The sequence below is a fragment of the Orycteropus afer genome, unplaced genomic scaffold (assembly GCF_000298275.1).
Source record: "Orycteropus afer afer isolate SDZICR_OR568_19922 unplaced genomic scaffold, OryAfe1.0 scaffold00459, whole genome shotgun sequence".
Classification (NCBI taxonomy): domain Eukaryota; kingdom Metazoa; phylum Chordata; class Mammalia; order Tubulidentata; family Orycteropodidae; genus Orycteropus; species Orycteropus afer.
This window is the reverse complement of record NW_006922046.1, coordinates 2,083,356-2,095,744: the sequence shown is the minus strand read 5'-3', so window position 1 is coordinate 2,095,744 and position 12,389 is coordinate 2,083,356. Positions and strand designations below refer to the sequence as shown.

At 41.6% G+C, this 12,389-nt stretch overlaps 1 protein-coding gene and 1 non-coding gene across 2 annotated transcripts in view; both read right to left on the bottom strand.

Annotated features, from left to right (window-relative positions):
- Window positions 1–80: 80 nt before the first annotated feature.
- On the bottom strand, window positions 81–154 carry TRNAT-AGU. The gene has a single exon. It is a non-coding gene; the product is annotated as a tRNA-Thr (tRNA).
- Window positions 155–2,724: 2,570 nt separating this feature from the next.
- The window catches only part of WDR88 (WD repeat domain 88), a 65,673-nt gene continuing 56,008 nt past the window's right edge, over window positions 2,725–12,389 (bottom strand). The window contains exons 9-11 of the mRNA XM_007954351.1: window positions 11,930–11,998; window positions 5,036–5,128; window positions 2,725–2,898 (exon numbers count right to left, since the gene is read on the bottom strand). Coding sequence (XP_007952542.1) covers window positions 2,725–2,898; window positions 5,036–5,128; window positions 11,930–11,998 — 336 coding nt within the window. The remainder of the gene's footprint in view (window positions 2,899–5,035; window positions 5,129–11,929; window positions 11,999–12,389) is intronic.

The following is a 12,389-nucleotide window of genomic DNA, read 5'->3' as shown; positions in this document are numbered from 1 at the left end:
TAACCTCAAACGGACCAGGAGCCGGGTGGGAGTGCAGGCCATAAAATCCAGGGTGAAAAAAAACATACCCTCTTCGGTACAGGCACCGCTGGGATTCGAACCCAGGATCTCCTGTTTACTAGACAGGCGCTTTAACCAACTAAGCCACGGCGCCACCCGCACGTTTGCCGTGAGAATTTGTTTCTCATTGCTATTGCTACGATTGCTGCGCGCATGCGTATTTTTTTTTTTTTAACCCGATAATGTGCGCATGTGCATTGTGTGACGTGGGTCCTACAGGGTTATCTTGATCTAGGAGTTAGGAGGGAGCCAGAGGCAGGAAGTTTTGGCGGCATATAGGCTTCCCAGCTTTACGAATTGGCTCTGGCATAAAGCCATGGCAGCCAGATTTTCTGGTGGTGAGCGCGTGTGATATGGGCCTCCTGCCTGCCAGGCCTGGCAGTGAGACCAGACCCATAGCCTCCTTCGGGACCTCATACCGTGAGCAGGCATAGGATTCTGGGGTACTGAGGGGCTCTTGAGAGGCGCTGGTCCCTGAGAGACCTTGGTGCCCAAGGGGCCATTAGGAGCATTGAAGGATCCTGGGCATCTCCGGGCCCAGGATCACGCCCGCTTCACGCCCTCCCAGCAATTGGGTTCCTTTGTACACAGTGCTGTTGCTAGTTGGCCTCTGCCCTCCCACATAGTTTTGAAGCTTCACATACTTCCCTGACCGTGGAGCACAGATACTGGATGGGTGGAGATTTCTGCTGCTAGAGCGGGGTGAGGCTCTCCCACCTTCTCGCCCCTTCTGCGTCTCCTCACTCAGACACAAGCCATTTCCTCCCACACTTTTCAAGGGGTATTTGGGCAAAAATAAAACCAAACACTGTTCACCTGATCACTCACTTCCTCAGGTGGGATTCTCCTGCATAGCAAGCCTGTGCGAAATACATGCACAAGATGATTCTCGCCAGTATTATTTGTAACAGCAGAAAAAGAAACAACTCAAGTACCCATCAATGGAGGAGAAGAAAACAGCTACACGTCTTCTAGTATGTGAAGCTTCAAAACCATCTGGGAGGACAGAGGCCACTAGCGACAGCACTGTGTTCAAAGGAACCCACTTGCTGGGAGGGCGTGAAGCGGAATTTTTACAGTATAATCATACATCATGCATGCCAATAAATGTATAAATATAGCCAGCATAAGTCTGAACGGTCACCTAGTGTCATCAAGCCCAAAAAATGACTAAAATGACTACCAGGTTACAGGATTCACACATAGAATCACTATATTAACTAATTGCAATTCTGCAATTAACTTTCATAAGTGGACAGAGGAGCATACTAACTCCCCCCCCCCAAAAAAAAATCCACTTCCACTGAGTGATTCCAACTGGTAGCAACCCCATTGGGTTTCCAAGGTGGTAAATCTTTACAGCAGTAAATTCTTCCTTCACCGAGTGGCTGGTGGGTTTGAACAAGCAACCTTCTGCTTAGCAGGCAAATGCCTTAAGCACCACACCACCAGAGCTCCTTATTGTTGTTATGTGCCATGGAGTCAGACCAGCTACATCTCCTTGGGTTTCCCAGGAGATATTGCTGTTGTTGTGTGCCCTTGAGTCTGACCTGACCGGACTCATAGTGACCCCTCCTTGGGTTTTCGAGGCGGTGTCTCTCTACTTCCGTAGTGATACTGCCTCAGAAACCCAAGGAGGGGTCGCTATGAGTCGGGGCCAACTCGACGGCACACAACAACAACAACATCACTACAGAAGTGAATTGCCCAACCTTCCTTCCGAGGAGTGGCCACCAGCCTTCTGGTTAGCAGTCAAGTGCCTTAAGCACTATGCCACCAGAGCTCCCAGGGATAATCACTAGGGAAGTAGATTGCCCAACCTTCCTTCCCAGGAGTCGCTGGTGGGTTTGAACTGCCAGCCTTCTGGTTAGCAGTCAAGTGCCTTGGGCACTTCACCACCAGAGCTCCTACAGAGCTCCTTAGGGAGCATGCTAATGACATTTAATGAAAATCAAGTGAACCCTGTCAACTAGTAAAGCACACTCTTCATGTTCATTAGCTGAAACCTTCACTCTTCCTAGAGAAATTGATTTATGTTGTATTATATGTTGTGGAAGCCTGAAGAGGGCTGCACATATGCATAGGCATTCTGGAATTGAGGAGTCTGGAGTAGATACTGAAACATCTTATGACAGAAATGCTCACCGTCCGCCTTTCTCTGCTTTGGGCTCACCCCCAGAACTACTTCTGCTCTGAGAATGCCTCCATCTGGGAGCACCCACAATGCCTTGCCACAGTACAGCCTCATCCACAGAGGGCACATTCTTATATTCATTCCACAAATGCTTCCAGGCATTTGGTGCCAGGCCGCAAAGGCTGCCTTCAGGGCAATTCCAGACCCCAAAAGGAATGTAAGTCCACAAAAATGAGACCAGATAAACACCAGGACATAAAGGTTAGAAAGACAAAAATGCTTTTAGAATTCACATGCATACTTGTTTTCCAAAGAAATCTAGATTTATTCTGAATGAAAACAATAAAGAAAATATTTGCTCCCCAAAGGTACTAGGGGGCTGAGGAGGTAGTGATATGGTAAGAGTGCAGCCAGAGCTTGGGCCCTGCCCCAATCTGATGGGCTTATGCAGCTGGGCCCAGAGAAAGGTCCCTGCAGAACCCCACAACCTATGTGGCAGGTGGCTGGTGCTCAAGTCACTCAAAGGGCCATCAGTCATCCTTGTATGCACTGTCTTTGTTTGCCAAGGAATCCTCTCTTTCTGATGGTGATGTGGCGTCTGTTGACAAGTGTCTTTCATCCATCCGGCAGAACACACATTTGGTGAATGCTTCAGCAGAGGTGTCGCTTTTGTAGATGGAGAAAGGCCTGTCACATCCTTCACACTGACATGAAATGTTTTAAAGGAGCAGAAAGGAAGTGCTCATCAGAGGGGACCAAGGCATGCAGTTAAAATTTTCCCACCTGACCCAACCATCTTGAGCTGAGCCAAGATGAGCTGCCTTCCATCTGGTGTTTCCAACCCCACAAGCATACAAATTGTAGGCCACAGAGGAAGACCACAGCTTCCTCTCCCTTTCTTCCTCCTCAAATGCTATGCAGGTACTACCAGGTATTACTTGAATGGCCTCATGTCTCCTAACATGGGGACATTAGATACCAGAATGGTGAGCCACTTAGCCATGGAGATGACAGAGACTGGGTGTCCAACCCCAGCTACTGCTCTGTACAGAGCACGATTGTGGAGCTGAGGCGATGTCCTGACTCCCTGACATCCAAAGACACCAGCTTTTGCAAGGCCATGAGAAGAAAGCCAGCAAGACTGTCAAACAACAGAGGTTTTAACTGAAAAATGCAGGTGCTGATTATTCTTTCCTCTGTCCCAGAGGACAGACAGCCTGTTTCTGGCCAAAACACAGAGAGAACAGGAACATGAATGGCACAATTCACCCAACACATCTGCTTCCTACAAACAAGCAAGCAACCTCACAGGGTGACTCTCAGGCCATGGGCAGAGGTCTCTCAGGGGTTCCTATCACAGCACAGTCCCCTTGGGATAAGCCTACAAGGCACTCCAAGCCTCCATGCTTTTCTACCCTTGCCCAAAACAGAGCACTCAGGCCTTGCTCTTGGGTTGATGCCCTGTGCTTCTCCCCTGGAGCAAAGAGCAGTGCAGCTGCCAGGCCTGTGAGCTGCCTGCCCAGAGTCCTGTGGTCCTGAGTGCCTCACACCTGGAGAAGGAGGCATGGCATATCTCACCTGGGGCAGGACCTCTGATAAATCTGGCCACTGACATTTATCATATTGATTCAGAGCAAGTCAGATGCAATGGGTCATCTTTGCTACAGCTTCAGGTAAGTATTTTCTTTTCTTTCTTTTGCAAGAAAAAAAATTTAGATCTTGTATCCACCTTATTTTACAGTACAACTTCCCTTGGTGTAACACCAGAACAATGGGCCTTACAGAGGGGGCAGCTCTCAAGCCCTCCTCAGTGGCTGGGAGGATACTGGGGCAAGCACGGCTCTGTAGCTAGCCAGCTTCTAGGAGCTAAGGACCAACATGACCACAAAGGCCCTGAGGACCAGCTGGCCACAATGATGAAGTCCCTGTGGTTTCTATCCCTTACCTCCCTACCCTGCAGCACTGGGAAGAGGTTCCTTGCCTGTTCTCAGCTGGGCATTCTGAGATAAGACAAACCTAGGTGGTTCTAGGATTCCAAGGGAAGGAGCACTCAAGAGGGCCTAGCACAGGCTCCTTAGGCTCCTTAGCCTCTCTCCTTAGTCAGGCATCTGAACAAAGAGGTCCCAGCCAGAACTGGCCCCCACTGCCCAAGGGAGAAGTGTCAGAATAGCTAGCCACTGTGTCCAGCCCTGGCTGGGCCTGGTTAAGCAGCAGATGTGCCCACTACCACCAAGCTCTTCCACTAGAAAAATACAGGTTCCTGAGCCCCTTCCATGGGAAACAGGGCACTGATGGCCCTGCCAGGATGTCTGCTGCTAGAGCATAGGAGAGCGGCCCCTTGCCTGGCTCTGTGTGCCCAGCCGTTCCTTCACTTACCAGTACTCTCTCGGGCCTCACCTTCTCCCACCCCCCCTCACTCATGCCACTCTGGCCATTGGTTGTTCCTGAAACATACCAGGCTCACTCTTGTCTCAGGGTCTCTGCTGGCAATTTCTTCCCTTGAAGATTTGCACAGCTCACTCCTTCACCTCCTTCAAGTCTTTAAACAAATGACACCTCCACTAATCACAGTTTAAAATATTTCTACCCTTGGGACTCCCACTCCCTGTTTTATTTTTCTCCAAGTTACTTACCACCATGTGACTTACTACATATTTTTCTTGCTTATTATTTGTTGTTTGTCTCCCCTTTCAGAATTTAAGCTCTCTCAGGGCAAGAATTTTAGTCTGTTTGTTCAAAGTTGTATCCCCAGTGGCTCAATAAATGTTTATTCAAAGAATGAATTAATTTGTCGAATGAATTAATAAGACTTCATTGGGCTTAATTTTACCCCATACCAACCTGTATCACATTTAAGCCCTTGGCCTTTTTGTACTCGATTACCAAAGGAATTTGGTCAATTTCTTCAATATTCCATAGTCTCATGGTCTTATCCTAAAACAAGTTAAATAGCAAACCAGCAGTCACAAAATAGGCTCATTAGAAGTCCCATACTTCAGCAATGAGTGTGAAAGTTTAGGGGGAAAGGATACAACCTACATAGTAGGTAACTGAAAGCAAAATAATTTTGTTTTCAAATAGGCAAATGGATAGCTACTTTGGGTAGCTGCTGTCACTGTCCTGTCCACCCTCACTTATCACTGATGTTGTCAACTGTGATTTGCAATTCACGATAATAGATTATTGTATAACACAGAGTGATGTAAGTTAAGTGTGTTGTAATCACAGGAGTGTTAGCCTATTTTTTACCTTGCTTCTGGATTAATTGTATGAACTTTGTATCATGATGTTGTTGTTATTTGCCGTCGAGTTGGCCCCAACTCATAGCGACCCCTCCTTGGGTTTCCGAGGCAGTTATCACTACGGAAGTAGGATTGCCCAAACTTCCTTCCGAGGAGTGGCTGGTGGGTTTGAACCGCCAGCCTCCTGGTTAGCAGTCAAGTGCCTTAGGCACTATGCTACCAGAGCTCCTTGAATCATGATAGTGCTAGTATAATTTTTAACATTGTGGATATTGTGATCATATTTTCTAAAAGTTCAGATAATGATAACAAGATCAATTACAAGACCAATGCTAGCATGACCCACACATCACCAAAAAAAAAAAAGAAAGAGAGAAAAAGGCTAACCAACTGTACTTAATGACAGATGGGAAGACATGCCAAAAGACTGTTGTTATTAGTTGCCATGGAGTTGGCTCCAACTCACAATGACGTTACCTATAACAGAAGGAAACACTGCTGAGTCCTGCACCATATTCATAGTCATTGCTATGTTCGATTCCGTTGTGTTTGGCCGTTGTGTCAATTCCTCTTACCAAGGGCCTCCCTCACCTTCCCAGACCCTCCACTTTACCAACAGTGACGTCCTTTTCTAGAGATCAGTCATTCCTGATGATATGTCCAAAGTAATTGAACCAAAGTCTTGCCTTCCTCATTTTTAAGGACCATTCTGCTTGTCTTTCTTCTAAAATTGATTTGTTCATTGTCTGGTACTCCATGGTATATTCAATATTCTTTGTCAGCACCACAATTCAAATAAGTCAATTCTTCTTCTGTCTTCTTTTTTCATTGTCCAGATTTTGCATGTATACGAAGCAATTAAAAAGACAATAGCTTTGGTAGCATACTGCCTAAGGCATTTGACTGCTAACCAGAAGGCTGGTGGTTCAAACCCAGCAGCCACTCCTCGGAAGGAAGGTTGGGCAATCTACTTCCGTAGTTATACTGCCTCAGAAACCCAAGGAGGGGTTGCTATGAGTTAGGTTCAACTTGATGGCAGTGAGTTTGATTTTGTTTTGTTTTGTTTTTGAGGCATAGTTTAGTTATCAAAGTGATATCTTAAAAAAAAATTAGAGCCATAAATAACCAGAACAAAGTATACTGGATAATATTCAGAAAAGAACTTGGGATTGGGTATGGTGGAAAAGGACCCCCTGGGTAGTATAAATGATTAACATGCTTGGCTACTAACCAAAAGATTGGCAGGCCAAATCCACTCAGGGGTGCCTTGGAAGAAAGGCCTGATGATCTACTTACAAAATATTAAGCCATTGAAAGCCCTATGAACCACAGTTGTGCTTTGACACACATAAGGAACCAACTCCATGGCAACTGGTTTTATGGTGGAGCCTTTCTCATGAAAGTACATATAGAGATGGCATCTCACAAGTCCAGGAAGAGATGCACAAGTACTTCTAAATCAATCAAAAGTTTTTCATCTCCCACTAATATACCAATATGCAAGAAAATGAAATAAAATCATTAGAACTGAAAAGGAAGAAGTAAAACTACCTCTATACAGATTACATGATCTTGGATATAGAAAATCCTAAGGAATCTACTAAAAAAAAACTATTAGAATTAATAAACAAGTTCAGTAAGGTTGCAAGATACAAAATCAACACACAAAAATAAATTGTATTTCTGTACACTTGCAATGAATAATCCAGAAATAAAATTAAGGGGATCATGGAAGAAAGCAGAGTAAGAAGCTTCAGGAACCAACTCTGAAGTCTAGTCAAACTCTTGCAATATTCAGGGGAAAGCTTGATGAAGAGGATGGTGGATTTAGGTTTCTTTTGAGTTTTGCTTAAGGTTACTATCCTCTATCCCCCAACCCCATACCAGACAGCCACAGGGATGCTAGCTCATGTTTCTGGTATGGCTTGCTTGTGCCAACGTGGGCAAGAAGGACTTTGTCCTCCAAATATCAGGGTTGAATGCTGTGGTAGTTAAGTTTGTGTGTCAACTTGGCTGGACCTGGTTGAGTGGCTGGGCAGCTGGATGTAGTTATTCCCCATGGTGAGATTGATAATTAACTTCATGGTGGAATCTATTGCAGCAGGTAAGTAGCATCCCTGCTTTAGGGATGCGGTCTGCTTCCAGTATATAAGAAGCAGCTTTCCCAAATCCTAATTAAAAAAAAAAAAAGAAGAAGAAGCTTTGAGGAAGGTCTCCAGCTTTTTGGCATGCTTGAACCCTGCATGTAAACAAGTTATTGTTCAGCAGCCTGCCGTGCCTTGCCAATCTTGAGACTTACCCTGGACTTGAATTAGCAGCCTGACATGTTGTTTGGCAACATTAGAACTGTGCCTTTTTACTTGTCAGCTTTGTGTTTGTCAACCTCAGCAGCCAGCAGCTGTCTGAGTGAAGAAAAACATCCAGCTTCAGTGGGCTTGGAGCAGGAGACAGAGCTGAAGCCCTAGGTTGAGGGGTTTTTACCCAGCCCCTAGAGCCTGGCACTTTGAACTCAGACATAAAGGCTCCAAATTGTAAAAGAACAAACTCCTATTTGTTATAGCCATCACATTTGTGGTATCTTCTGTTAGAATGGTACTAGGTAACCAAAACAAATGCTTTGATTATTGATTGCTGCTTTTGATTGCTGAGGGGTCAGCATAGTGTTTCACACAGTTCCAACACTCATGGGCTGAAAGGACTTCCAGACTACATCTGTTGAGAGGATTGAAAGAGATAGTACTCTTCTTCCTTCCTTCCTTTCCTTTTCTTCCTTCCTTCCTTCTTTCCTTCCTTCCTCCTTTCTTCCTTCTTTCCTTTCTTTTCTTTCCAATTTTAGGAACCAGACATTTAAAGAAATTTTTGTCTGAACAAAAGCTAGAAAGGGTGACTGGAGATAAAATGAAACAGAAATTTCAGTGACCACACACAGCAAGGAATACATGATCTGCACAATTAGCTTGGAAGTCACAGATAGCTCCAGCCTTCAACAAGCAAAAATTATCAATCCCTGAGGAATGAAAGAATTCATTTTCCAAAGTTGACACAACATAATGTCAGAATGTCTCATCCTCAACAAAAAATTTCAAAACAGAAAAAGAAATAGGAAAGTATGGCTTATTCACGATATAAAAACAACTTAACAGAAACCATCTCTGAGGAAGCCTAGAAATTGGAATTATTAATCAAAGATGTTAAGTTAACTGTTTTAAATATGTTCAATGATATGCAATGTTGCTGTCTTTGAAGACAGAGGAAGGGACTGCAAGCCCCTTGTGGATAGTCTCTAGAATATAGATGATCTCAAAAGCTAGAAGGGCCAAGGAAACAGATTCTCCCTTAGAGCCTCCAGAAAGAATTTTAACCTAGGGAGAATGTGTCAGACTTCGATCCTACAGAATCATGAGATAATGAATAAGTGTTTTTTAAGCTGCTAGATTTGTGGTGATATATAATAGCAGCAACAGAAAACTAATACAATACATAATATTATATTTCCTGATTCAGTAATTACAAGTTAATGTTCTATGGGGGAACAAAATGAGAAATTTTGATAATAGATGAGTTGTCTCCTTTACAGAATACAGTTGATTCTATCAGATATTACCAACAGTCATGCATTCTATAGTATGTCAAGTAGTATGTTGAATCCTGGTGACAATGACAACAAAATGCTTCCCTGAACTCTTAGGTACTTTGATTTGAAAAATAAAACCAAGGAGGTATGCATTCCTTAGAACAATCAACCATGCGAGATCAAAGGGGAGCATTCACCCAGGGATAAAGTTCAGAAGGCAGGAAGTGATAGAAAAAATGAGTAGAAATGGTAAACACAGGGAAGAAGTTGGAAAAGTGCTATTACATTGTGGAGATTTAAATCAATGGAACAAAAAAAGTATGTATGAATTGTTGAATGGAAAACCCATTTGCTTTGTAAACTTCCACCTGAGTCACAATAAAAAGTTATTTAAAAAGAAAAAAAAACTTCTTACAAAAGAAAAGTTAAAAAAAAAAAAATCTTACCTGCTAACTGACCTGCATACCATGTACACAATGTTCCTAAAAATGATTATGATTTGATTACCTGTGATATTGAATCTTTCAAAATAAAGGTTTTTAATCACGTTTTACCTTTCTAAAAATGTGCAGAAGCACTTGATGGAATTTTTTAATTCAAAGAAATGGAAAGAGAGATCTTCCTCAGGCATGTGCTTATATGACAACTATTATCATGGTTGGCTTTAGAAAAGATATTAAAATATTTGCCTGACATAAAATCATATACCTTCTCCTAACTTATTGACTATCTTATTATCCAACATTTCACATTAGGACAAAAGTAAAAAATGTACTATCTGACAGTTTTGCACATTAAGGATGTACATCTGGCAGTAATGAACACCAAGGTGCAAGGCAAGAGTAATGCTAGCTGGGGGGGTTAAAGTTATTCAACATAGCTGACCATGATTCTCAGTGGTTCAGCAGATATGTGAAGATGTAATTTAGCAGGTATGTAATGATGCAATTTTACAGGTATGTAATAATGTAGTCATCCTCCATTTTTTCATAATGCTGATTTCATGTAAAAACCTGGTCTCTGCAACCTAATCATGTTGATAAATGAGGAGAGTGTATTTTAAATTGTGGGACAAGAATGTCCTCTAATTTGGAAATATATTGAGGATAAGAGTGGGAAAAAGGATTATAGTAAAACAGAAATTTATGCATTATTTCATGATCTTTGAAGAGATATAATAAGCCTAAAAAAGGATGAACTAATTGGACCTGAGTTCTTCAGTGTTACTTGTAGGTTGCAACAACAACTCATACAGTGAAAAATCATGGTAATTCATTCTTGGAAACCAGACTGCTTTAGTACTCAAAAAAAATTTTAAATAGGAAAAAATCACCAGAAAAAGGAAGCCAAGTTTAACAGAACTTTCTCAACTTCTTTACTAAAGCTAAATTATTTAGAATTTAACTTCAATTTCACAAGTTAAAATTATTCTGTGTTTTAAAACCATTGTACCTGAGAAAGAGGTTTAACTTATGATGGATATTTTAAACACATATAGCCTATATGATAAATTAATAGTGACAAAGGACCTTATTAACAAAATATTGGTCTGACAAAACAAACTTGTTGATTAAAAATGGGTGGACATTTTTGGAGAGCTGGAAACTAATTCCTACAAATATGAAAACTTACTGTTACTAGTAAGTAAAGTCTTAAGTATTCTTTGCCCTAAATTTTTGTTGAGAGAATATTTAATTTGATGTCATCACATTGGGCAGACACCAGGAATCAGTATAGCATGGAACTGGTAAAAACAGAGCTGCAAGTCAAAGTGAATTTTATGTTTGACATAAAAGAAGGACGTCCTAAAAACTGCAGGCAATTTAGAGAAGTACTATTGGAAAAAGATGTAAAATAGTAAAAATATCCTACTGTGTTATGGAACAGAAAGAAATGAGCTGTTGTTGATTTTTATGAATATAAGTAATATCTGTTTAATCAGTCCTATTATTTTTCTGTTCCCCTTTTTAAAACTCATGGCTTTTATATATCTTAAGAAACACAATGAGACAAAAAAAAAATAAAATATCCAATAAAAATCTTTTAAAAAGTCAAAGTAAATTGCTATAATGGGACAGAAAGAAATATTGTTAAATATTTTTATATTTTTTGCATATATATCACTTGTTTAATTAGTCCTGTTAATTACTATTAATTACACCTGTTAACTAATGCTATTGTTGTTTAAATTATAGTATTTATAAACAGAGCAGTAAAAAACACAGAATAATACCTAATTTCAAATAAATACCTATTTTTCATGTTTTTATGTTAAAGTAACAACAGAGGCATAGAATCCTTTATTATATATTATTATGGGCTTTTTTTTTGGTAAGGTTTACTCTCTAAAAAGCTGGTCACAGTAGACAAAGTCTTACCCACAATCTCTAATCCTAGAAACCCCCAGCCTAGAGAAGGACATGGCTGTAGTAAAGGTGGGAAAGGTAAGACTCTACTACCCTGGTGCTCACACTTAGAGAACAGTCTTTAGGATATTCTAAGCCTTTATGTATCATTGAGACAGGAACCCCAAGATGCAGTGACATAAGGAGGGAAGACCCACCTGGAACTTCAGGGTGGTCTTTGCTGCTTATTCATAAACTGATACCTTCCCGCCAAGGTCCTTTGATGGCTCCATCCTTCACCAGTCTTGCCAGACCCTGGTTTGCACCAAACTCAAATATCAATGATGTGGACACAGAAATCTCTGGCAGTGCCTTACAGGAGGAAATGGAAGGACCTGCTCTCCGTGTTCCCAGTAAGCTCCTTGAAGGTAGATGGCCTGGCCAGGTGTGGCAACCATTTTGGATTTCAGACCAAGCTTGCCCAGAAATTTTACTTGGCAATAACTCATTTGTTAGCACCAAGTCTGAAGAATGTGATGGAGCTTTTAAGTCACTCAAAGCCTGGCCACTTTACCTTTGAAGCTGACAGGATCCATTTCTTGTTGTTGCTAATGGCAATATCCATCACCCAATCACTATGGCCCTGAAGGAAAATAAAATGTAACAAGGACCTGGAAAAAAAATTCATTCATAACAACAACAAAAGCAAAACACAACGTATGTCAGAAAACCAATGTTGCTTACATTTAAGTGAGAACAATTAATTATGCCCCTAGATCCATCAACAACATTTAAGGTAAAATACAAACTATAAAGATTTGTGATTCCTGTGTATATCATGGCAATGTATGCATTTGGAGAAACAGTACTGAGGTGTTCAGAATGGAAAAAAAAAAGTTATTATATCCCAGCTCATCCTAGTACATCTGTTGCTCAGGGAACAAAGGTTTTTGAAATACCACTCATATGAATGAGGGGGTTTGGCTGCAAGTAACTGCAAACCCATCCACTATAGCTTAAGCAAATTGCCCCCC